Source organism: Argiope bruennichi, chromosome X2 (genome assembly GCF_947563725.1).
Source record: "Argiope bruennichi chromosome X2, qqArgBrue1.1, whole genome shotgun sequence".
Lineage (NCBI taxonomy): Eukaryota > Metazoa > Arthropoda > Arachnida > Araneae > Araneidae > Argiope > Argiope bruennichi.
In genome coordinates this window covers 41,741,077-41,767,323 of record NC_079163.1, presented here as the reverse complement: position 1 = coordinate 41,767,323, position 26,247 = coordinate 41,741,077, and the positions used below count along the sequence as shown (strand labels likewise).

The window sequence follows — 26,247 nt, the reverse complement described above, 5'->3', positions numbered from 1 at the left end:
GTTCCCATTGTGATGCACTAATAGACATTTACACAATCATATATAAATGTTTTCGAAATTATTATGAAGAACTAAGCACAAAATCGTTTTTACCAGGAAATATTCACTAAAAATTTGATTACAAATCAATCTGAACACATTCTCTTTTATTCATAATCTAAACTTTTTTTAAAAAACAAAATTGGACCATAACTTGTTTGAAATGAGTAACAGTGAAAATGTTTGAATATTTTAGGAAATTCATTTATGAAAAAATGAAACATTATGCTTAGCTTTAAATTTTACAGCCTTAAAAAAATTACAGGACATAATTGCATAATCAGAAATTCTTTTTCAATTATGTTTTTCAACTCAATGATTATCTTCTAAGCAAAGAAATTTGTAACAGAAACAGTGTATAAACAAAATTTATTGATATGTAAAAATAATAATAATAATACCTAAATGGAATGGGGAGTAAACAAAATCAGCTAATACATGCAAATAAATAAACTAACACAGAAACAAGCAATAATGAATAACATATATAAACTAATTACTTTTAAATACAGTGTTAACCTTAACAATTAAAATCTGTAATAGATCGACAAAAATCTTTAAAACAATTGATTGTTTTGATCACAAATAAAAAAAGACAGCAAAGATTAAAATAATAAAATAAAATACAACTTTTTTTGATAACGACTTTAATATTAACAACGAAAAACCGTTCCCGTAGATTTTTTAAAACTGAAAAATGGTGAAATTAAAATGACGAAATCACCATGCTCATCTACTATACTGAAAATAATTACTGCACTCAAGATAATGTCTTAATTTAATATGTAGTAATGAAAAAAAAAAAAATGATAGGTTAAAGTAGAAGTAATTTTATTTTGATATCACAATATGTCAGTTTTAATTCAGAAATTGCTTTTTCTGATCTATAAAAATGAATACGGTAATTTCAAAAAGTAAATAAATAATTTTCCAGTAATTTAACATGTAGATATTTGTTTCCAGAAGGGACCAATATGTATTATTATTCGTATATGTAATAACAGAAACATATCAAACTCCACTCCAAAGATTTGTCTCTTCTTCAGAAATATGTGATAGTAATCAAATTATTCAAAATAAGTTGAATAACAAATTAATAAAACAGAGTATTTTTAAAATATACAAAAGATATTTTTAATAAAATATTTACTAATGAGCCGGGAAATTTTTTTCCAGCTAGAATGTTAATATAAAATTACAAAGAAATAATTCAATACTGCCCTTCATTGCAAAGTAGACGAAATATGCATAAAAATTTAGAGCATGTCAATAATTATTTAAAGTATTCAACATGCTAATTTGGATTTTTTTTTTTTCATTTTATAACTTGCGTTCATTTGTGAAGTTTTGAAATGTATTCAAAGTGTCAAGTAACTGCTAAATTTTCACTTTAAAAAAAAATAGCAGCGAGAATACGATCACACCAGGTCAATTTTAATAACAAATGATATATGAATAGATTTAGTAACAGCAATCAAACAGTAGAGATAAAAATAAATTTGAATCAATATGTACAAACATTTGATGAAAAGGTAATAGGATTTGTAATATATATATATTATACTCAAATTTACATAAATTTTTACATATATATAAACATGTATCACACACATATATATACACAGCTTACTAAAATTACATATATACGCACAAAAGAATAGATATTTTTCAGTTCTCTGATTCTATGATAAGTGCCTTAGTGATTAACATAATTTAGAAATAAAACAATAAAAAACTTCAACATTTAATTCAAAGACTTCTTATATAAATGAAATAAGAAGTAATTTAATTAAATTGTCCTTAACACGATCGTTTCTATTAATATAAATGCCTTTCCTTATAATCGTAGAATATGTACATTAAACTGAAGCAATAATGGATGTATACGACTGTGTAAGCGGAACAGTTTATTAATTTAAAATTACAGGGTTGCCGCTCCATTTTATTAACAGTTGTGAAAAGATTAAGGAAAGTGAATGCCCACAATACAATAAGAATTCAAGTACAATAGAAGAAAAGACAAAGGAAAAAATCACAACACTAAAATTAGCTTGAAAACCTGAGATCTAATTAGAATTCCAAAACAGAAATACTGCATTCTTCAAAAAAACTACAACACTGATTTAACAGATAGGTCCCAATTATGGCATACCACAAAACTAAGTAAAATAGGAAATAAAAGTAGGATTAAAATTCTTATCAGCATGAATTGAATATCTTATCAGAAGAACAAAATGTTTTGAAAATTGAACATAATTTGAAATGAATAAAAATCTTAAAACCTCTTCCATTTGAAAATGGTATCTAGTTCTTACTACTTGTAATCTGATATAGCCAAATACAAATATAATAATTAAACACATAATACTTTTATAAGATATTAATGATGGATGCAATCAACTGAAATTCAATACCTCAATACATTACAATACTGAAATTCAATACATCAATACAATACAATACTCAAATTCAATCGAATTCATTCGACGACTTTTTTATACATATAAGAAATCAATTTGGATGGATTACTTCACATTTTGGTTATTAAATGAGAATCCAAAGAATGTGAAATCTGATAAAACATAAGTAAGAATTTTGCCATATTCTCATATATTGTGAATAACTATCAAAGAAGTTCTAAAAAAGAAACAAACTTCTGTCAACAAACTTTTGATGTATTAAAGAAAACTTAAGAATACTAATTTAAATTAGGCCCTTTAACGCTCATGAGATTGGCTCGACATATTTTATGTCGAGCCAATTAAATTTTGGTATCTACGGTGGATTTTGAAGGAACAGAATAAATTTGATGTAATTCTATTAAAATCCTGTTTTGAAGCAACATGATGGCTATTTTGGAAAAGACCTCATAATTTTGAACCATGGTCAATAGATAAAGACAAATGCAACGAAATTCCTTTTTCCAAGCTTTCATACAACTCTGTATAAGAGAATGTCTGACCCTCAAAGAAAAAGGACATGATGTTATGCCTTAGTGTAAGGCAGCACGCAATTACAAGTTAAGGGCATAAGTTATGCACATTTAATTACTTCCCAGAAAATCAGAAGATATTAAAAATTAAGTAGATTATTTTAACTATGCGGCATGTTTAAGAAACAAACAAAAAATCAGTTACACAGAAAATGAAAGTTTATAAACATATGGGACCTTAAGTGCACACTATGCTCAAGTTCAAAATGAAATGTATACTAATTAGACGATCAAAGTAGTTGACGAGAAATAATTGCTGAAAATATGACAGAGACATTTGAATGAGAATTTGGGACACTCTTAAGAAACTGAACTGTTTGAATTAAAGCTTATAGATTTACATAAAGCTACACATGACAAGATTTAAATATTGCCTTATTTAATCGGATAAATTTTCAATCATTACTGGAGAATCGTATGAAGAGTCATTGCTTTCTGGAGACTCTTCTTTTGGCGGAGATGGTAATTCTGAAGTGGAATCCATCATAACAGCAGAATCTTCTCCCAGCAAAGTGCACAATTCCCTTAATCTTCTTTCCATTTGAGGAACACCAGTTAAAGACGCTTCAAGCTTCTCTTTCTCATCTCGTAATGAGAGCCTGGTATTAGTATCTAATGGTTCAAGGCTCCAACCACCTTCACCATCAAACTGTAGTAAATGTGTATGGAATTTCCTAATTTTCAGACACAAAGTATATAATCAATCTAGTTATTCATACACAAGATAAAATGTGAAAAAAATACTCATTTGAAAAAAGAGAGAGAGAGAGAAATAGCATAAGGTATGAAGAGTCACATAAGATTTCCTGTATTTGCGTAACATTTGATTTTGAAAAGAAATTCCCCCAAAAATTTTAGTCACACGATTTTTTTGTAAAATGACTAATGTTGTCAAAATTAGTTCGATGGAACTTTCACAAATATTATTGTTATGCTATTTAGTTAAAACTGAGCCTTGGAAACAAATTTTTAATCAATATATTTGAAGAACATGCTGCTTAACACAAATGCATACATGAAGAAAAGTGTACAACAAATTCAATATTCAAATTATAACTACTACAACAGAATACAAACTAAATACAATTTTTGCAAAAAGTTATTTCAGGATAATTCATTGAAATAACTACAGTACAACTATTCCTTTACACTTTTCGAAAGACTAAAGGAATAATTTTGTATATTATGGCAAAATATAAATCGTGAGAATCACATTGGTACAAGTGAAAGTGCTGGTGGGAGGGATCATCAAAAAGTGTAATAAGTGTTACAACTATTCTTCATCAAAAAGTGTAATGCAGGAATGCTAATGTAGTGTAATACTATATTAATAGAAAAGGATTATAGTTACTCGTACAAAAACATAAGGCAAAAATGTCCAAATAAAATGTCTCAACTGCCTAATGTATAATATGGAATAAATAATACTGATGAATTTAGGTAATTAAAAACCCATACGCGTAGAAGCTCGCTAATTCTACAATAAAGACAATGTAGTAAATAGATACAAGAACCGATTAAAGAATTACTTCTTACTTACCAAAGTGATGGCCTATGAGTTATAGTTAAAAGGGAAATTCCATTGTCTTTAGCAGCTTGATATATCTGACTTTCAACATCAATAGAAACTGCACTAGTACATTCATCCAGTAGAGCAAACTGTGGCCTAAAACAGAACATGACATCTATTTATAAAGTGTGCCAAAGATTTCAAAATTTGGGAAAATATATCAGAACCAAAAATTTTAAATGACACTGCCACATAAAACGAACTTTATTTACAAATACAATACAAAACGATAATACAATCGCAACTAAAATTATTCCAGACAGCATTTTAAGGTATCATACGTTTTGACACACACACACACCTCTTTTGATAAACATCATAAACTCATACATTAAATATACATTAATGTGCTCTCTTTAAAAATATATAACTCGCTTTCATGTCGGGTCATTTTCACATCTTCATATTTTTCAATGACAATCCTCACTGCTTCTTCTTTTAAATCATTATTCCCATTGAAAAACCTCTCAATCTGAAATTTTATAAAACCGAGGCAAAACAACTGGGGATACAAAAAGTAGAAGGAAAAAACAAGACATATGCATCTGATTATACACAAAGGTAGAAAATGAGCTATTCTCATAAGTCTAATTCTTATATTTATTTACTTCAATAAAAAATTTAACCACGGCTCTTTCATCAATTCTAAAAACGACGTGCATAGAAAGAATGATATTTTAGAAACAACAAATAGGAAATTTAATATTAAAAGTTCTTTAAATTCACCACCTCTCACCACAAACACCCTGATATATACGAATTTACAGTTCACTCCATTATTCTCTATCAAAATAAAATCAGATTTACATCTTTTGACGTTTTATTCCATCATTTTTCAAACAATTTAGATTCCAAAAAATTTATATCTAAATTAGTTTCATATGAAATAATAATATTTAATCAGATTTATTTTAGAAACAAAAACATAACATCTATAATTGATATTCTAAAAAACGTTTTTTTTATCTACGATAAAGTTGTTATGAGAAGGATTTCACCAAAAGAGAAAAAACTGCAAAATTTTTTGATGTGACATTTAGCATTCAATTAAGTAACAAAAGGAATCACAAATAAGAGAACTGAAGTGCACATTTTAAATCTCCATTTCGTTTTTAAAGGATAAAGCTGTTATAACCTGATGCCAGTATTTAATCCATTCATTAATAATTTTATTTAATCATACTTTTATAGATGCATTAATTTTTATAATGTCATTTAATCTTTTCAAAAACTTTATCAGATGAAAAATTTCCAATAACATTTTGAATCCCTAATTAGTTGAACACGCAAATAAATCTACGCTGCTGTTTGCATCATAATTATTTTGAAATGCAAATTCTTATTTCAATACCTAATTATTAGTCTAAAGTAATATTCAAAGACCTTCTTTTGTTTTATTTTAATGGTACTAGTTCCCAGCTAATACATTTGTTAAACTGTTCCAGTCCTTTGTCCTCTGAAAAACTGAAAATGGTGGCATTGTGAAGGCTAATAATTTAATCTGGAGAATTTGTGTTTGCATTCCAAATTGCATGTTGCTATTTGGGAAAAAAAAAAAAAAAAAAAAGAGCGGAATTAAGTGACTCAATGCATAAACATTTTTTTTTTTTTATCAGGGTTGCCAGTTAAATCTGGAATAAAAAATCCTCGTTTTTTCCTTGTACGTATATTCATGATACGAGAAAATGCGCGAATAGCACTAGTGCTAATTATAATGGAATATTGTTTTAAGGAGTTGAAAAAGCAATGAAAGGAAGGAACAATTAAATATTATTCCAAGTAATTTCATATTAAAAGACGGCTTATATTTACATAAAGAAAAAATTATCTTCAATTATTATCTAGAATTTAGCTAGACAAATTTATATATTAGAGGGGAATATATTACCTCTCATACCCTTTAATTGTAGGACATACAAATCAAGGACTTGGGTGAAATAAAACACAAAATATTTATGTCATGATACAAATAATTTAATGATTACTTAATAAAACACACTATAAAGCAAGATTTTCTTTTAAATTCAGTTATTCATTTTTGTCAATTCAAGTATTTGGGCATCAAGTATGTGTGGAACATCTTGAACCCATTCTGCAAAATCAGGATTGAATTTTTTTTTTTTATCCGTCAAATTCGTATTACATACGAATTTTGAGTAGCTCACCGATTTAAAAAATATTCTCTAATCTACTTAGAATAAGTCACAGTTTCTCAAATAAACAAATCATTCAACAAACTCAAGTATGTCAGACTAAAACCACCGCACTGCTTCCGCAGATTGAATGTTGCTAATCTATCCAGAGAAATGTATTCTATTTTTTCGTGTGGTTACAGAAGTCTCGTGCATGACTATTAGCTGCAATTCGGGAATCTCGCGGAAAAAGAAAAAAAATATCTGGCAAATCGGAACTGGAATGATCTATACAGAAAAAAAAGGGGAGATAGAAGGAAGGAAAGTTTTTTTGCATTACATAATTGCGAATGGTATTGTTTCGTTTTTGGAAGCTTTGATTACGATCTTTTATTCTTGCAATCTTCAGAGATTGGCATTTTTTGGATGAGAAAAAAGTAACTCAGAAATTTAAAATTCACTGTATTTTCTGTTTTTATGAACAATTTCAAATGGCCATGCATTTTTCGGGTTTCTTGAGCTTTCACGGTTTTCCCTGTTCTCCCTTGGCGTGGCAATCCTGTTTTATACACTTTTGATAAGGATCATAGAAAATTTTGGTTTCATTGTGCAGTAATTGAATTCCAAATAATAAGCAGTATTCAAATACTTTGACAGACTTTTTGAGCTCTGTAAACCAAAATATAAATAACATCACCTCTTTAATTTAAGGAATATAAGTAATCTTAAAACAAATGAATATATTAAAAACTTCACATACGGGTATTTCACAAAATATGAGTTTGATACCTGGGAATTATAAATTTAATTTTTTTGGGGCAGATGAATTTTGTTCATAATTTAAATTTCTGAGCTTTCACGGTTTTCCCTGTTCTCCCTTGGCGTGGCAATCCTGTTTTATACACTTTTGATAAGGATCATAGAAAATTAGAAAAATTCCTTTAATTACATTTATACTATTTTAGCAAAGAATATATTGGAGACAAAATGTACCTTATATTAAATAATTTTATTGAAATTATGTTATAAAATGAAATTACAGCTTTAAATCATAAAACAGTGTGAAAAATTCTCAAAATGAATGAAATATTATCTTTATAATAAAAATGAGAAAATCAATGCAACAAAATAATTGGATAGTTTCTGAATGCCTATCCTCCCTCACATTTGCATTATTGAAGTTATGAGTAAAATTACGATTAACCATACAGCGAATAAAAATTTTCGACCAAAAACTACGACCTATATAAAGGGCTTCTTAATTTCCAGGATATGTAATAAATTAAACAGCTGAAAGTCTGTGAATACAAGCATTTTTGCTTTGAATTCCTCACACATTTGTTTTGAAGAAAAGATTTGACAGTACAGTGCTTTACCAAAATCTTTAAGTGCTCAATAAGTAAGACATATCAAAGTATTAAATGATAAGATGAAACATATATCAATTAATAAAAAACTACACTAAAACAAAGGAAACAGAGAAAAATCTTTTGAATTATGATTTTATGCTAAGTTTCACTATTTCAGATACAATCATTTCTCAATTCTTATAATGAAATAAACATTTAAAAAATATTTCGACGTATTTTTAACTATAAATTTTACTAAAAGATAACAGAAATCAAGATATTAATTTGGAAAAATTATTATAAAAAATACCCACTTCATCAAAAACTAATTTCGGATATGAGCCATTATAACCAAATATTTTGCCCAAAGCACAAAATATTAACTTATATAATGATCAATATTTAGTAATAATGCCTACATTTATAGCGGGGAATGATGAAGAGAGAAAATTGAAATCAAAATAATTTCTTTATCCGGCACAATAATTCATGTGACTTCCAATTAATTGTACAAGCTGATTCTTGTATGAAATAGGACTGACAAAAACTTATTTACAATTAATTATACCAAATTCATGAATCCTTAGGAATTTTATACTTAATCACATAACTTTAACAGAAATAGATGTACTGAAGGCAAGCATTTAAAAAATGTTTTGAGATGAAAATAATAGAATGCTTACTTGTGGTAAAAGAGTCTGGCCATTCCCATTCTTTGTTTTTCACCTCCAGAAAGCACATCTTTCCAGTCTCTTTTGGCATTCCATCCTAGATAGCAAAGGGGAAAAGCTATATATATTTGTAGTAATTTACAGTAAGAATCACATACAGTTCCATTTCTTGGACAGGAAAGAAATCAAGTCTAGAAAATATATTAACAACAAAATCTCTTGCTCCATTTAAAATTAGCTAATTCGAAACAAAGTTCATGTATGTGCAATTTCAGATAAAGAAATATTTGCAATTGAAAATTCCAGAAACGGCTAGAAAATTACAAAAACAAGCAGTTTGAATTCTCACAGGCTTACTTTTTTATTCAGAGAAATAAAATGGGTTTTATAATAGGTGATCTGTTATAAAATAAACTATGACTTTCCAAAGGTTCGAATAATATTTTCAACCGAAATATTTTACATATGTAGCACTATTGTCACAATATGAATTAAAATATTAGCGATATTATTCTGCAAGATGTAACATACAAAGATAAGATGGATTCAGTGAAAATAGAGTCCATTTCTGCTCACATAAAAAGCATTAAATGGACAATACAAATTTAATTTTCAAATCCATTAAGCTAAAACATGCAATAAGATGTTCGAAAATATGGGTGTATTTACTTTTGCCATGTGAATGGACTACATCAAGCCAACCATTTTTAGTTGTCAGAAAATGAAATATCTTTTTTTGACTCAATAAGGATATTTACCAGGAATATAAATTATTTAGATATCAGTTTTAGTTTCATAAACAATGATCAAAGACATTAAGAAACAAATTATGAAGTTGCATAAAAAGCGGTGTAGAATTTACGAAAATAATGAAAAAGTCATAAAATATTACTTAAAGAGGTACAAAACAGTTTTTTTTTTTACACAATCCCACTTCATGTAAAAATATTCAATGAATAAAAAGCTACCTAAATATTACTTGGGTGATGTGCAAAATTAAGACTGAATAAAAGAAAAACACCTGGGTATAACAATACATGATTAAATCCAGGCATTTTCAGATTTATGCCTTTTTTTTTTTTTTTTTTAAATTTCTTGAGGAATGAAATGTTTTTGAACTTTGACTGTGTAAAGAATATCTTAAACGTACAGTGAAAATTAAAATTCGACCAGGAAAACATTTAAGGATCTAACCAGAAACTGATGAACAAAATGATTTCATGCAATCCCATTTCAAAAAAAAAAAAAAAAAAAAAAAAAAAAGGCAATGATTTGCAATTTATACGTTTCCTTTACTGTTCACAATACTTGCATGCATTTTCATAAAAATAGCATGTGCATTAGGTGAAAATATAAAAGTTTCTTTTTTTTAATCGCTAATTTTTCTGCTTGATTTTTTCCTTATAATATGAAAAGTCTCCTACTAAATTATACGAACCTTATAGAATTTATGACAACAGGCCAACAAAGCATTATATTACAATAAGAATAATTCGAGTATACAAGGAAATAAAAGTATTTGAAGTAATATGTGAAAGATTGATATTTTTCTTCCAATATTTCAAAGTTTGACACATAGGGCAGCATATACAAAAATTCCAATTCAACACCTTTAAAATTCAGAGAGACATCGTTTTTGCATAGAGCTGAAATTCAGTTGCTCTCTAAAAGAAGCTAAATTGTGTTGATTTATTCATACATTTATACGCTTAAAATTAAATTTTCAGATAGTTAAATTGCATTGCATAAATGTTAGAAACAGATTAAATACACAAACATATATATTTATTAATAAAGGACAGTATTTATACCGTATTAAATAAAGCATTCTAAATAATAATAGGCGTAAACTAGCAAACTCTGTCACTGATATACAATTTAAATGCAATATTCCAATTCATGAACAATTATGTCAGGAAACACTCTGCACAGCCCGTGGTTCGCGGACAGAATGGACTTTTCACAAACTATAGCCACAATGTAAGCAGCATGGAAATGCCTATCAAATATTTAGCTTATTTATAACCTTTGCACAATTCAATTCAATACTTCGACGATTTAAGTTGAAAAACAAAAATTTGTAAAGGGAAAAAAAAAAAAAAAAAAAAAAAACTCTTCTAGCATTAAGCTTCTCTTAAAGAGCAATAGCTTGTTGCAAAGCTTAAATTTTTCTTCTACTTCACATTATTGAACTGCAATTTCAATATCAGCTGCTTTAAATAAATGGCTTCGAAATAATAAAAGATATATATTTACACACAGTTAATACAAATACTAAAATTTTCTTGAATGTTCTACGCATTTACTTTAATTTTAATATAATGCTTCCTTGTTATTGTCATATATTCTTTAAGTCTGATATAATTTCCTCGACAACTATGCATGTTATAAGCAATAATGATAAACAGAAACAGGGTGAAAAATTTAAGATTTTATATATCTTTATGTCGTCCCGAATATGTGTTATATCTAGAAAAATCCATGAAAGTATAAAGGACTGCAAACAAAAACACTGATGAATGTTACAAATCATTATGAACTTTCTGAGAGACAGGAGGAGCCCAAATCATCGCCTGGTACATTAATTTCTGATCAGTACCCTAAATGCTTCAGCAATTCAATCTGCATTGTAAAATGGGAGTTCAAGTCTATTCTTTGCATGGGCGACGATCAAGAGAAGCTCGCCCAGCCTTTCTGGGGAAATTGGGGGGGGGGGGGGAGGAAGGCCCGAGTTTTTGATCATGCATTAAATATTTAACCAATGATGTTGAAGGATTAAAAATTTAAAATTTTTAACCCTCAATATAACTGGGATTATAAATAAATGCATGCATATGCAAATAACATGTTCCTAATTGGCATGATAAAAAATGTTTTTACATTTTTTTTTATCACACTTTAAGTCTAGGATATTCTACCACTGAATAGAGACAAACAACTTTAAGCACTGAAAATAGGGTCAGAAACATACAGTGGTCTCTACAATTAAAATGGAGTTTAATAAATGAAAGGGATACAACAAATACAACACGTTTAATTGAACACATATCACATTTGCACGAATTACAACAAAAATTGTACGTGGCATGAAAAAACAACTGCATCTAAAGCAGCAAACCTTAGGAATAATTTAAAGCAAGTGTTCTCAAGACTTGCTGTTTGAAGTAATACACGATTCACATGCTATTCATGGAACTGCATTGCTGTTCTGCTGAGTATCAGTATTTCACTAAACCTTAGGTATTACTGATATTATCATTGATGTAAAAGCACCAAAATATGAGTTACAGATACATAATTCACTTTGGGAAATATAACAATACAAGGTTAAGCTTATTATTTTATCTTTGCATAGCTCGGATGCTTTTTCTGATGCAACGATGAAATTTCACACATCATTTAATCAGTAAATGGTGGATATTTAACTCACTGAAGGTTTTGTACAACAATTAATGCACTTAGAATATCTTACTGAACTAGAAAGTTTTTAATTGTTAACTGTAAAAAATGCGAATTTTGCATTTCTAAAAATATATTTATAAACGAGTTTTAATTGAATTTCAACTAAATAAATTCTGCAATTTAATATATACTTCTAGGATCAATAATAAAAAAAATCAAAGCTGACATAGAGGTACTTTAAATAATTTTACATACGTTTGTAAATAAGAAAACAGATATATTTTGTTGTAAATGAATTTAAATTCCTTTTCAACTAAATATATCAGCTTTTCATAGTGATTTATCCATCTAAAAAAATTGATGAACTAGTTATCAATAATTGAATATTTATGTTCTACAGCAGAAATCATGAAAAATATACTTACCACCTTCCCTAAACACTATATGTTGCAAATGAACAATTCCTAACACTTTAAAAAGATCATCATCAGTAAGATTATGTTCTTTCATATCTTCAACAGTATGAGGATAAATTACTTGATCCCGAAGAGTCCCAACAGACATATAAGGTCTAAAAAGGAAAGGAACTATAAGTAGTTGCAAGTTGAATATTGCTTTTTTGCAACATACTTCATTCCTACAGTTAAACATACAGAATATTTTATAGATCAACTTATTTAACTTTCCAAACAATGGAAACAATCACTAAACGATGCTTGATTATTATTTGTGGACATTAAAAACAATACATAAAATAAGCAATAGCTGATAATAAAATTGAAAAAATTAATATCATTTACAATAACTTTTCAAAAGGGCAATAAATAATACATTATACTTAAATGATTCATATCACAGCCAAATTTAAATTTACTACGATCAATACCTATAAACTCAAATCCTCTTTTAATTGTCATAAGAATGAATCATAAAAAAGAATTTTATTTAATATATCTAATGTACACTGATGTATAAAATTAAGAGATTTCGCATATTTTGTCGAAAATAACTGAATTAAATGTGAAACTACTGCTTCGAAACAAAAATGCAAATCTTGTATGTCGAATATGTAAGCGTACACGTGTGGGTATGGGCGCAGCTAGTCGAGAAAAAGGCTTTATAAGCGCGCGTACCAAAATCGGCATTTTGTTCACCAGCAGATCTCACCGAATTTCTCGTTTTTTTTTTTTCCCTAGCTATCGGTTAGATTAAAATTTAAACATCAGATTAATAATCATCAATGTTTAGATGATTGAATAAGGTGGCGAATTGTGGGTAGGCTAGAAGCAGGCCAGTCTCAAATCCATATTTGTAGTTAATTCAATTTAACGCCCAACATCGTGTACAACTTATGGACATGACGCTTATGGAAACAATTTCAGGATACCGATACATCGAGAGAAAGCCTGAGCAAGGTCGTCCAAAAGCCATGACGACCAGAGAAGATCGCCGTTTGTCCAATACAGCGAAGCGTAGGGATGCTCTTACGTGAGTTGTATGCAGCTATAGGATTGGAATGGTTTAGATTTTGGATTTTTATGGCGCAAGAACCAAAGCTGGCTATGTTGCGCCAAAACAAGTGGTAATGCGGCCATAGGAACCCAAGTTTCAAGGGTGATTGTTTCCAGAAGACTTCATGAAAGAGGTCTCTTTACATCTCGCTCAGTTCTACGACCACGAAAGTCCATTTAAAATGGTGTGGAGATCATAGAGATTGGAACATGGATCAATGGGCGACCGTTCTCTTCACCGATGAGTCCCGGATTCTCGCCGTACTTTATATGGAGAGAATCAGTGACCCGCTAACTACTAACATTATCCGAGAAAACAGCCATTATGACAGCTGAGGTTTGATCTGTGCAGGCATCATGTTGGATGGGCGCACAGACCTCCATGTTTTTGAAGGACCCTGTGACTGGTATGAGGTATTAGGGATGAGGTTTAGAAGCTCTATGTTCGCCTTTTCAGAGATGCAGTTGGCCTTAATTTCATTTTAACGGTTGACAACGCGAAGCCACATAGAGCTCATCTGGTCGCCGAATTTCTGAAAAGTGAGGATATTCGCCAGATGGATTGACTAGATAGATCTCTAGACCGAAATAATATAGAGCAATCATGAGTTGCTCTGGCAATTCGAAATCGCAGCCCCCCCCCCTTCCGAGAACCATCCAGGGCCTGAAAATACCGTTGTTGAACGAGTGAGACCAATTTCCACAGGAAAAAGATTAAATTTCTACCACAAGAAGATTGAATTCATGCACCTTATTTCTGCCTTTCAGCTTTGATGAAAAGATGCAAAATTTCTATATTGAAATCAAACTTCTAAAATACAATAATAAAAAGTTAACTTGCTTATAAAAAAAACTGCACTTTTTAAAATCTGAAATCACATAAAATATCGTTTTTTTTGATAAAATAATTCGAAGTTATTTTAAACTACATTGTATTTAGAAATATCATATTCTTCATAATTGCTTTCTTTTAAATAAATCATAAATTTTCGGATCAAGAAAAACGAGTAAATTTTCTCTAGCATTATTATTAAGTAAATGTAAGCAAATAGAGGCGAGGACCGTAACAAAAGCAAATTTTAAGTCTAGGTTGACCTTAATAATAGCGCTTATGGGATACTTCTACAGAGCATTGAATTAAAAAATAATTTACATTACATTTTAGGATACTTGAATGCATCTTAACCATCTCTTTTTGATTGAATACACACTTAAGTTTCTATTAATTGACACAAAAAGTTCAAGAGAAATTAAGAATCACATTTAAGCTGATCAAATTAAAATAGGAGGTCAAGTTAAAATAAATAATTACCCACTCAGACTCAAGAAATACTGAATGATATTTTAAAATCAATGATCGTTATAAGGGCAGGGATGAGAATTATTCAGTGGACGGACGACCATTTAAATTCTTATGGATGTAAGATGAAATATTTCAGTACTTTTACAATAGGGGATATTTTGCTCAAATTCAAGTTTATAAGGAACAAGAAAATTTTATTTTACCGATCAAAAGAATTCAAACAGTGTATTTGATTCAATGTAAATACTACCTATATTACAATTAGATTACATAAAAATTTTGAAAAAAAATGATTTAATAAAACTTTTGAAAAATTTATTTAAATAATTAAAAATCATAAAATAACCATTATATATAAGCTAATTAAACAATTTGTATCCTTTTTTTAAAAAGATTTTCCAGGATTTCATCATAGAAGCAAAAGTAACTGTTACTTGTTACACTATTAGTGATTTTGTTACATCCTGTTAGTAATTTACACACTATAATTGATTAGTACTTATCCATTGTTAGTATTTTTGTTTTGTTTAAAACACTGTTAGTAATTTTGAAACACAAAAAACTAAGTCAGATTTGAATTTAAAATTCAATCGGTATATTAACAAATAAATTCTAAAAGAATTCTATGCATTATTTATTTGTTTTTGCAATAATTACTAATAAGTGGAATTAATAATAAAATAAAACAAATTGCATTGGCTTTTCGTTGAAATAAAAAACCATAAGTAAATTAACATATGTGAGGTTGTGCATCACCCTCATTTGATATAAAACTCCTTTTTATCAACTGATGCACTAAGTGATGCTGTGGTTGATTTGTTTCTAATATAGCTAATAATAAATATTGCAGTGAGGAAAAAGCTTCACATTGCTTCAAATTCATCATATAAAAATAGAAATTGATGGAATTTTAAGCTGGATTATATGACAACCTATTACACTGAAATATTTAAAAAAAAAAAATACATAGATAATATACAAGAGTGACAAAGTATTAGACAGTAACTACAGTTACATTACAGAAAAGCGGAACCATTATTAATTTTCAAAGCACAACTACAACAGCATACTTTTAAAAGAGATTCTAATTACATTTTAAAAAATAACACGGTATTATGAAGATTATGAGGTGTGAAATAGAATAACATGCGCTGACATTTTTTTTTTTTTTTTGTTCCTTACCTTTGAGGAATATAGAACATCTGATTTTCTGGAGGTCTTTCTAAAACACCAACATATACTGGCCATAATCCTCTTACTATTCGAAACAATGAACTTTTGCCACACCCATTTGGACCAGTTATAAGCAGATGCATATCAGTAGTCATCTAAAACAGAAAAAAATGTGGCAAATTTACAATCCATAAATAATGATATCAATTTCGAATGTAGCATCCATTTTTCCCATCTGGTAAAAATGACTCCTAACTAAAGTCACACTAAAATATATATTTATCAAGATCAACTTGACAAAAATTTTATCTAATTAATATGCCATATATTTATTATAAACTGAAACCTTTGCATTTAAAAATGAATTTCATTGAAAATAAAGATTAAGATTTAAAAAATATTATTAAATATTTGCATGAATTCCATAACACAATCCGTTTCCATAAAGTAGGTAGAATTTTTACCTAACATGCCATATTTTCAACTAAACTGCTGAAAAACTACATTATGCCAAAAACATGATTACGATATCAGAAATTATCATATTTTAAGAACAAGAATTATAGCTAAAACATCATGATTAATAGAATCTAATGGAAAGATATAAAGAATTATGCTAGTGGTTTTTCAAACATAATGCACAATTATATGTTTCTCCTTTATCTGTTATCTACAAATAATAGAAACGAAAGTGTGTGTATGTGTTGGCACTGTGCAGATCAGATTGTTTGAATTACAGCCACCAAATTTGGAACATCTATACCATAGAGTGCGGGAATGTGCACCTAAGAGATTTTTTAGAAATTTTAACTATTTAAAAATTAAATTCTCGCCATAACTTCCGAAAATATCGTTTCAAAATATCTTTTTAATGACATGAATTTAACGGTCGTGCGAATATTTTCTGATTTTAGGCAATTTTTTTTTTTTGGACAAATGTCCAATAATATAATACATTGTTGCCCTGAAATTCAATCTGTTTTCATTGTTTCATCAAATATTCATACGCGGACATTTCTTCCATTATTGAAGATAAAGAAGTAGGATTTTGTTTAATATATCTGTAGTTTACAAGATATATAAAAAAGTGAATTTATAATACCATGAAATGTAGAAGATAGATGAACCGTATATTTACATTTTTAATAGCGTTATGATGTTATGGGATCGACTCCATTTGAAAAGTTCATATGTACAATAAACGGAACTTAATTAAGACAATTAAAATAACACAACTTTAATACAAAACAAATTATAATTAAATAAGTTATCTGAAATCAAATATAATCAATATTCTTGGCAAACCAGCTGGTCGCTTCAGGCAACTAATGAGTAATAAAAAATTATGTGTAAAACTTGTTCAACCGATAATTTAGATTCATCTTCATAATGAATACAAATTACTGAAACTTTTCTATACCCCTTAAATATTTAAAACAATATTGAACACATTTAAAAGGTACAATATTCCAAAAAACATTGACTTACAATAAAAGATAAACTTGGAACAACTATGTCACAGTTAGGAGTAATAATAGGAACACCTTCCAATTTGATTATGCCATTTTTCTCTATAACTTGGCCTGTAAAAAAAATTAACATTTTTCATTTGTAAATAAAATCTTAAAAATAATTAAAATTCATCAAAATACTAAAGTACTACCAATACAACTACACATCATTAATTTCAGATTATAAATGCACTTGTGAAGGTTATTTGGTTGGTCAAGTTTAATGGAACAAGGACTAGATTTGGATATAAATGCCAAAGTGTAAAGGTAAATGGGAGAAATCATCATGCCCTTATAAAATAAGAGCAAAAAAATCAGCATAGATTGAATTATTATGATTTAAACACTTTCTCCTATTTGTGAGCAAATTGTTAGTAAATTCATTTAATACTGAATTCATAATTATTGAACATAACATTGTAAAATTTAACATACTGTTAGTCTAGCTACCATTACCTCTACCTTTTCCAATTATCCTTTATAACAAAATCCATATTTTCATTATTTCACAAATTACTTATTTAATATATTTTAAATTACACACTGAACATTATTTACTTTATAGGTGAATAATTTTCATATTAGAATTCATTTTGATTCAATGACTTCCATTTAAATTTCCAAGAGGTTTAGGGGTAGAGGAATTTCACATACATTTTCATTCAGGGTTCATTATTTGGTTCATTTAATTGTATTTATTTTGCTCTAAATAAGTAAATTTTTTGAATATGATGTAAAAAAAAAGTATTTTCTCTCTACACCATAAAACCAGTAATCAATTATTAAATACCCAGTCTGTTTTGTAAAAATGTCATACTATAAAAAGTATTAACAGATGAGACTATTTCCTACTACACTGCACTAGTCATATTAGTTAAAAATAACTTAAAACAATTTATTTATCTGAAAGTAACAAATACAAGTTATATTGTTTTAACCACAATCATATTACAGAAGGCCAATGTCTTTATGCAAAATTAACCATCACAAAAAATAAGAATAATTAAAAACAATTTTTTAAAACACTTTTTAGTATAAGAAATAAAATATCATTTTACTACTTCAAGTTAATTTTTGCTCTTTAATCCGAGATTAATTTCTTTGCAAATTTACTACAGGTAAAACCAATGGTATAGAATCAAAATTTAACTAAAGATTAATTCATAACTAAGTTTTGAAAATATTTAAACATTGGATTTTAATGGAGAATGCACAGATGTACCAAATTTTAAAACTCTACCATATTCGAAAGTGATTAAATCAATTATAAAATTCTTTTTTAAAAAACAAGGCAATTCAAGAGAAATAAGAGTGCTTAAAAAATCACCAATGATCTCAGGCATGCCATTCTTGAATTTCAGATTCTTCAATTCTGTAGCTTTTTTAAATGACTTTGAAGAACTAGCAGTAAGAGTACGTTGGTATTTTCCATCTGACACATCTTCAAATACAGTTAGCATTTTTGAAACTCTAGCAGTATATCCAGCCAATTCAGTTATCTAAAAAAAAATTATGAACAAGAAAAGATTTATTTTTCTGCATATAAAATGGTTAGAATAAAATTTTCCATATTTTAATATGTTGCTTTAAATCAATCACTAATAATCCAAACCAAAAAAAGCTGCAATTCACTTATTTCTAAAAATTACCAAACCAATATATATTCTGTTACATTCATGCATATAATTGAATGATGGTGCCACTACAAGTAAAAGTATGAAGTTTTTCCTACAATTAAGGACTAATTACTTTTTAAAGCTGATTCACACTTCTCTTCCAGAAAATAAGACAGATGTCTAAGACCTGAAAGTTTGATTCTAACATCTAAAGTCCTCAAAAAGATTTACAAATTTTGTACTATTATCTCCTTATTTCAGCATACAATGAAATTTTTGCTAGATCTCAATTTGAGAGAAAGAAAATAAACCATCTAAAATGATGATATAAAACATATATCATTAAAATACTATTAAAAATAATTTAAAAATTATGCAAGCTTAGATCAAAATAAGTCATATTTCAATTATTATTTCATACAATTTTCATGCGAAATTTAAAAAAAAAAAAAAAAAAAAAAATTGGAAAAAAAAAAAAAAATACAAGAAAATCTGAAGCACATTTTTCTTAAACAGATAGAGAGGGGTAAATGTGTATGTCTGAAACAAGTTTAAATTTACTTCTTTGTAAGATGACATAAGTCTTTCAGTAGCATCACCACCAGCAATTAAGATATTTTTTGCAGTTGTCATGTACTGTGTCCGTGTACTGACGCCATCATCACTGTAACTGTCATCTGAAAAACAATATTGAAGATAATACAATTATAATGCACGAAATATTTTATATTATGATTTTAAGTTGTAAATAATTGTTTTGTAGTTTTAAACAATAAATAATTTAATTGCAGAAACAAACTAAGATATTATAAACAATAAATTAGAACAATAAAAAGCTATCTACAAATAAAAGTGAGCAATTGATTACATTGCACTTCTAGATTTAAAGCAAATTCAAAACTTCATCAATGAAATGTATAAATTTCAATAAAAATGTGTTAATTAAGAAAACTATTATGAAACAATTGAATGAATTAAGATACCAAATTAAAATATTTGTGTTTGTTAAATTTGTGTTTGAAGCAGCAATAGAAGTCAAATTAAATTACGCCATGCGAAATTGCAATATCTTTTGTATAATATCTATGGTATATGGTAACAATGAATTTAACAGAAATTACTCCACTATTGATACAATAAAATTTGTATGCCTCAGAACAATTAGTTTTTAAAATATTTAATTCAATTATTGCCCCTTCCCAAATAATGAAACAAAGATATTTCATGTTAAATAATACTCAAACTATATTAATGATGCTGGTATGAACATCATTAATGTGAATTTTAATCTAAATAGGAGATTTTAGCAAACTAGGTTCGATCAAATAAAATTAATAACATAAAATTACCAATAGCCATAAATATTTGCAAATAAATATCATAGCAGATTACTAGAAATATAATTAAAACAAAATTCACAGAAATAAGAAATTTTCATAAAGCTTAAATACATATTTCTTATAATAATATATTAGAATAATGAATTTTAGCTTAACATTAAAATTACGCTTTTAACTGTTAATATTAATTTCTTCCTGCTATACAAATTGACACTTCATCTTGTTAAAATATCCTTTGAACAAAAAAGCAAAAACAATAAAACATTTACAAAAATAGCAACAAATGCTTCTGAGATTTTAGATTACAATATAACTACATAATGAATGTAAAACGAGTAAGATTTTTGTAAGAAAACAGGAATTAAATATAAAAAATTTACTTATTGAATTACTGTTCTATGGAGGAAGATTAATAAAAAACAACTTCTGATAATCTTTTAAAATAAAAGAAAAGTTCAACAATTATACAACTAATAATAATCATAAAAGTTTTGAGATTTTGATCAGACTATGTAGGTAAACAAGAAATGTTTTGTATTTAATCCACAATATTACAAAAGTTTTGGTTTAACCTATAATTAGATTTGCTGTCTTAATTTTCTTAAGAACACAAAAATCATTTGAAAGAAAATGAAAAGTAAAAAATATTTAATTCTTCAATTGAACAACTATTAAATGACAATTTATAATTTTTTTTAGAAAACTTTCAACCAGAAATCAATTAAATAGGGGGGAAAAACATTTCATTAGCAGATACAGCACATTTAGTCTTTTAAAAAGATACTGTCACATATGTCTACATTTAATTTTACTTTAACTCTTTTGAGATGGATTGCACATCGTTAGTGCAAAGAATTTCCAAGCCAAAAAGATGAGCAGCATACTGGGTATGCTATGATGTTGGATTGCAGTCAATGTGAAATTTTGGTTTAGAGATGTTTTTTAAAAAAAAGTCATTGTGAATGGGTTAAACAAGAATTATTCTCTCTTTTTTTATTTAAATACTGTAGCATATAAATTCAAAAAGAGCCAAAATTTTTTTCTACTTCAGGAAATGATATAAACAGATATGCTGATGATATAAAATAAATATATTATAATGAAACAAAAATTATTATTTTCCTTTCGATAAATACTCTCTTAGAAGACGTTAAGAATTTATTGAGATATTTTTTAATGATACACAATCTGCATTAATTTTCAACTCTTAAATTTATACTTGTTATTGAATAATACAAAAACATTGCACATTTAATTCATTAAAGATAAAAGCATTTCATAGAATACTGAATATATATGCAAAATAATGATAATAATGAGGGCATTAATTTCCCAATTTTATTTTACCAAATTTTAATTTATTAATATATTTATGAAAGTCCAAGATTTCATTTTACACAATTCTAATCAAAATGAGTAGCATAATTTCTAGTTAGATCAGAATTAATGTTGATAAGAATTAAAATTATGATATGGTCTATTGCCATGCTTCTGGCAATAAAACTTTCATAACTTCATCTCATATGGCCGTAAAAGTCAAAATTAGAATAGTCAGCAAAAGATAAAAATAAAAAAAAAAAAAACTTCAACTTTGGTGACTCCACCACTTAATATCTATTAAAGATGGGAAAAAAACTTACTTGCATCTGTTTTTGTATATCCTGTCATTATGGGTAAGGATATAATTATCATACCAGCTGCACTCCAGCAATACTTCATAAGGAATTGCTCCAACATAACATACCACAGTTTTTTGTTATAAATTTTATTCATCTGCCATGCCAAAGCCTTATAGCTTCTCTGCAATAATGACAATTCAACCTGCAAGAGTATCAGTTCATTTAAATAAGTAAATATTTCAAGTAGAAAATTATTCAAATAACGTACACAATAACTTGAGTATTTGTTATTTTAAACAGAGAGAAAAAAAATTCTAAAGCAAGAATCTGAAAGAATATTCTTCCAGTACATATCATTCTACTAACTTAAAAATACAAAAACTTTTAAAATTAACATAAAACATAAATGAAAACATATATATACTTTTCTCTAAAACAATAGCACAAATAAAATTATACTTTAAAATTTATGCACCATAAACATTATTAAAGCCATTATTTTTTTCTAAGAAATACAACAAAGAGAAAAGAAATGCTGATTTTAATAACCACTTACCATAACACACTAAATTTTTAATTTCATTTTAAACCACATCAGAAAAAATGATTTCTTAAAAAAGGTCAATGTTTTCTAAATACACACATACAAACTATGTGATTGGGGGAAAAATACATATTAAGAACTTTAACAAGTAAGGAATTCCTTCAAACATATACCAACTTAACTGGATATTGCTATATTTTAAATATATTGCTATATTTTAATAAAATTTATCAATTTATATCTTACATATATGGATAAAGTAAAAAGTTTCAAATTTCAGAAATCTGACAAATTATGAAGTATAACTAAATAAGATATGTAAATAACAAATTTAACTTATACTAATTCAAATGAAAGGCTAATTTTCTCATGAAGAAATTTTAATAATTTTAACTTCATAAAGCATTCCTATATTTCAGACAATATACTAAAAAAGTAATACGAACAATTGAATTTCAGTGAAATGAAAACAATGTTGAAGAACAGGGATATTTTATTTTAAATCTCTGTAATTGCCAATATAAAAAGTTTTTTTTTTTCTTACAAAAATTTGATGTCAATTTTGACCTTTTTCAAATATATAGAAATTCACCAAATACTTGCATTTATTTTTTTATTAACAGGAATCAGTTAATCTTTGACACATTTAGGGATGCTTTGAGTTGGTGCCTTTTTTTTTTCTAAATCAATATTAAAAGATTTTCATTGCACTTTAACATGGATCATGCATGAAATAGACATAATAAAACTAATGAAAATTTAATCACAACATAAGACTTAAGAGATGAAAAAAATTAATTGGCATTTATCAAATATTATAAGATATTTTCAAGATGTACAATTTAGAGATTTCTGTAAAAATCTCTAATTACTACAAAATTTATATTGACAATAAGTTTCTTCTGCTTTTAATTTATATATGGAGAAGAGGAAACAACATTGAGATTTAATAATTAAACATAAGAAAGGATAAGTCATTGTAAATAAAGAGTTGATATTTTATCCTTTCAGATGACATCAGCAGCAAAGAATCAATTCAATCTATCGATTTATTAAAAAAAAAAATTAAACTTTATTAATTCACCATATCTTGCAAAGTAAGTACCATCACACCAATAAACAATCTCTTAATTTGACAAAATCCTATAAATTTTTCTTTCAATTTTAGCTATTATGTTATTTTCCAATTTATTTCATATCTTAAAAACAAGTTTCATTATATTATAATGCAAAGCTTAAAGAGTTCAAGGGGGGAAAAAAATTAAGGAAAGACTTAGCATTTAAAAAATTAAATGTTTCCAAAATGAGCTGATGTTTTAAAAAAATTGACTAATAAAAAATGCAAAAGAGCCGATATTTTTCAATTTATATTTTTGTTCAGAGAAATAGACTGATATAATTAATATTATGCTTTTTAACATTTAAAACAAACCATATAAAATATGTAAAAAACACACACACATTAAGTTAAAGACATTAACATTAAAAAATGTATATAAGTGAAGTATATACATTTTTTACATACCTTATGACCTCCATAGAAAGCAATTTCTTCAGCATTTGTGATAAGTCGAGAATGCACAAATCTTAGATATCCTTTGTGTTTGGCTTCTTCAGAAACCAATTTTCCAAATTTTGGAGTGACTTTACGTAGAATATGAGCAGTGATAGAAACAACAGCAGCTGCAAACAACTGTCCAGACATTCCATAAGAACCCATGCTGCTTGCCATTTTAAATAGAGTAAAATTTATAATGATCAAATCAAGGAGAGGTTTTGTTATGTGTGAATATAAATGTGCTATTGACTGAGCGAAAGATGTAATGTCTTCTGTTAAACAGTGATCAGCATTTTCTAGTCGGCCATCCAAATTGCTCACTCGGTAATAAGTTTGATTCTTGAAGTACAAAGAATATGCATACCGTACTAACCTTGTACGAAATGCAAGGGCTAGCTGACTTTCTAGAAACCTGATTAAACTATTAAGAAATGTAGCTGGAAGTGCAATTAACAACCATTTTGTCAATTGCACTGTAAACATACGGATATCTTTACGGACAATAAATTTAACTACACAACCTTCTAATTTTGCTACATATATAGACAGAAATGTCCGCATAATTAATGAGAAGGTATGCAAAATCAGTAAACCAGCTTCTATGTTCCAAACACCAGGTATCATCACTTTAATTAATTTTGCCAATTGCTGAAGAAACTCTTTGTTAAAAGCTGGAAAATTTTTTAGATCATATATACTGCTTTCTTCTTTTTTGCCATCTCCTGCTTCTTTACATGTTTCAACTTCATCAATTAACTCATTATCAGATATCACAGGACTGCATGCATTTTTCTGAGGACTTGTAGATGAAATCTGTTGCTGTGCTTCAGTAGCTCGATTTTTAAGACTTTTTATAGTTTTTGCGAGCATAGGAAATCCAACACGAGTAGCATATAGAAGGCAAACACCACTCACCATACATAAGCTGACTTTCTCTGGTGGTATCGAGGTTTTATCAGAAATTTTCTGAACAATTTTAGAGAACGTATTGGTCATGATGAGGCACAATATGTCAAAGAGCACACAAAAATTTTAAACAAGTTAAAAAAAGAAATTGATTTTTAAAAGTATTTCCTCATTATGGTAATTTTCACAAATATAGAATGCTACAATATTAAGCACAGATGCACAATTATATCTCACACAGAAAAATAAAGCCAGCGAGAAACGAAGAACGATCAGTCAGTGCGTGTTTCCCTTCTACCTATCCATTATTGCATAAACTTGGAAAAGTACCTCACACAACCATTCAACATCAACTGTTAAATCACTGTCAAAAGTTCGCATCAGACTTACGTCATTTGGATAGTTGTAGCAGACATCAACAGATGACTCTGTTGTCATTTCGAAATTAAATATATCATTTGTAAAACAAAAAATAATTTTTAAATACATTTCATCATTTTTATGTTTGATATGTTAAATAATATTAGTGTTTTATTTCAAATTCAAGATACCAAACAACTTTTTAAAAATTATCATCCCCAATGGTAATAAATGTCGTGCTAGAGCAACGTTTTCAATGTTATATCCCGCCTCACAATACAATATTTTCACTTTGAAGACGGTGGTTTGGTTTGGTTTAGTTATATTAACGTCCCGTTTTAAAGCAACACTAGTTTAAAGAGGGTGATAAAAATTGCATTTTTTTTTATTTTTTTTTTTATTGTTCTCGATGTATAAACTCCTTGTGTGCCAACAAATATATCACAAGGCTTACAGATGTAAGTCAGTACGCAATTGACAGTAGAATAAATTTCAAATACAAGGACGCAAGCACAAATGCAAAAAAAAAGAGAAGAAAGAAAAATAGGGGAAAACAAGTAGATACACAAACAAAAGCAAAAAAGAAACAAAATTGCTCACATAGTAACAGAAACATACAGTAAATGATATAAAACAATTGAAGAAGCATGA

General features: G+C 27.7%; 1 protein-coding gene across 1 annotated transcript; it reads right to left on the bottom strand.

The window, feature by feature from the left end:
• Positions 1-389: 389 nt before the first annotated feature.
• LOC129960169 (ATP-binding cassette sub-family D member 2-like) lies at positions 390-25,604 on the bottom strand. The gene is made up of 10 exons (XM_056073371.1): positions 24,298-25,604; positions 22,250-22,430; positions 19,831-19,946; positions 18,981-19,152; positions 17,631-17,725; positions 16,152-16,297; positions 12,581-12,726; positions 8,766-8,850; positions 4,572-4,697; positions 390-3,705 (listed from the first exon to the last, which is right to left on the bottom strand). The coding sequence occupies exons 1-10, from the start codon at positions 25,324-25,326 to the stop codon at positions 3,411-3,413; spliced, it is 2,391 nt and encodes a 796-aa protein (XP_055929346.1). The 5' UTR covers positions 25,327-25,604; the 3' UTR covers positions 390-3,410.
• Positions 25,605-26,247: the final 643 nt, after the last annotated feature.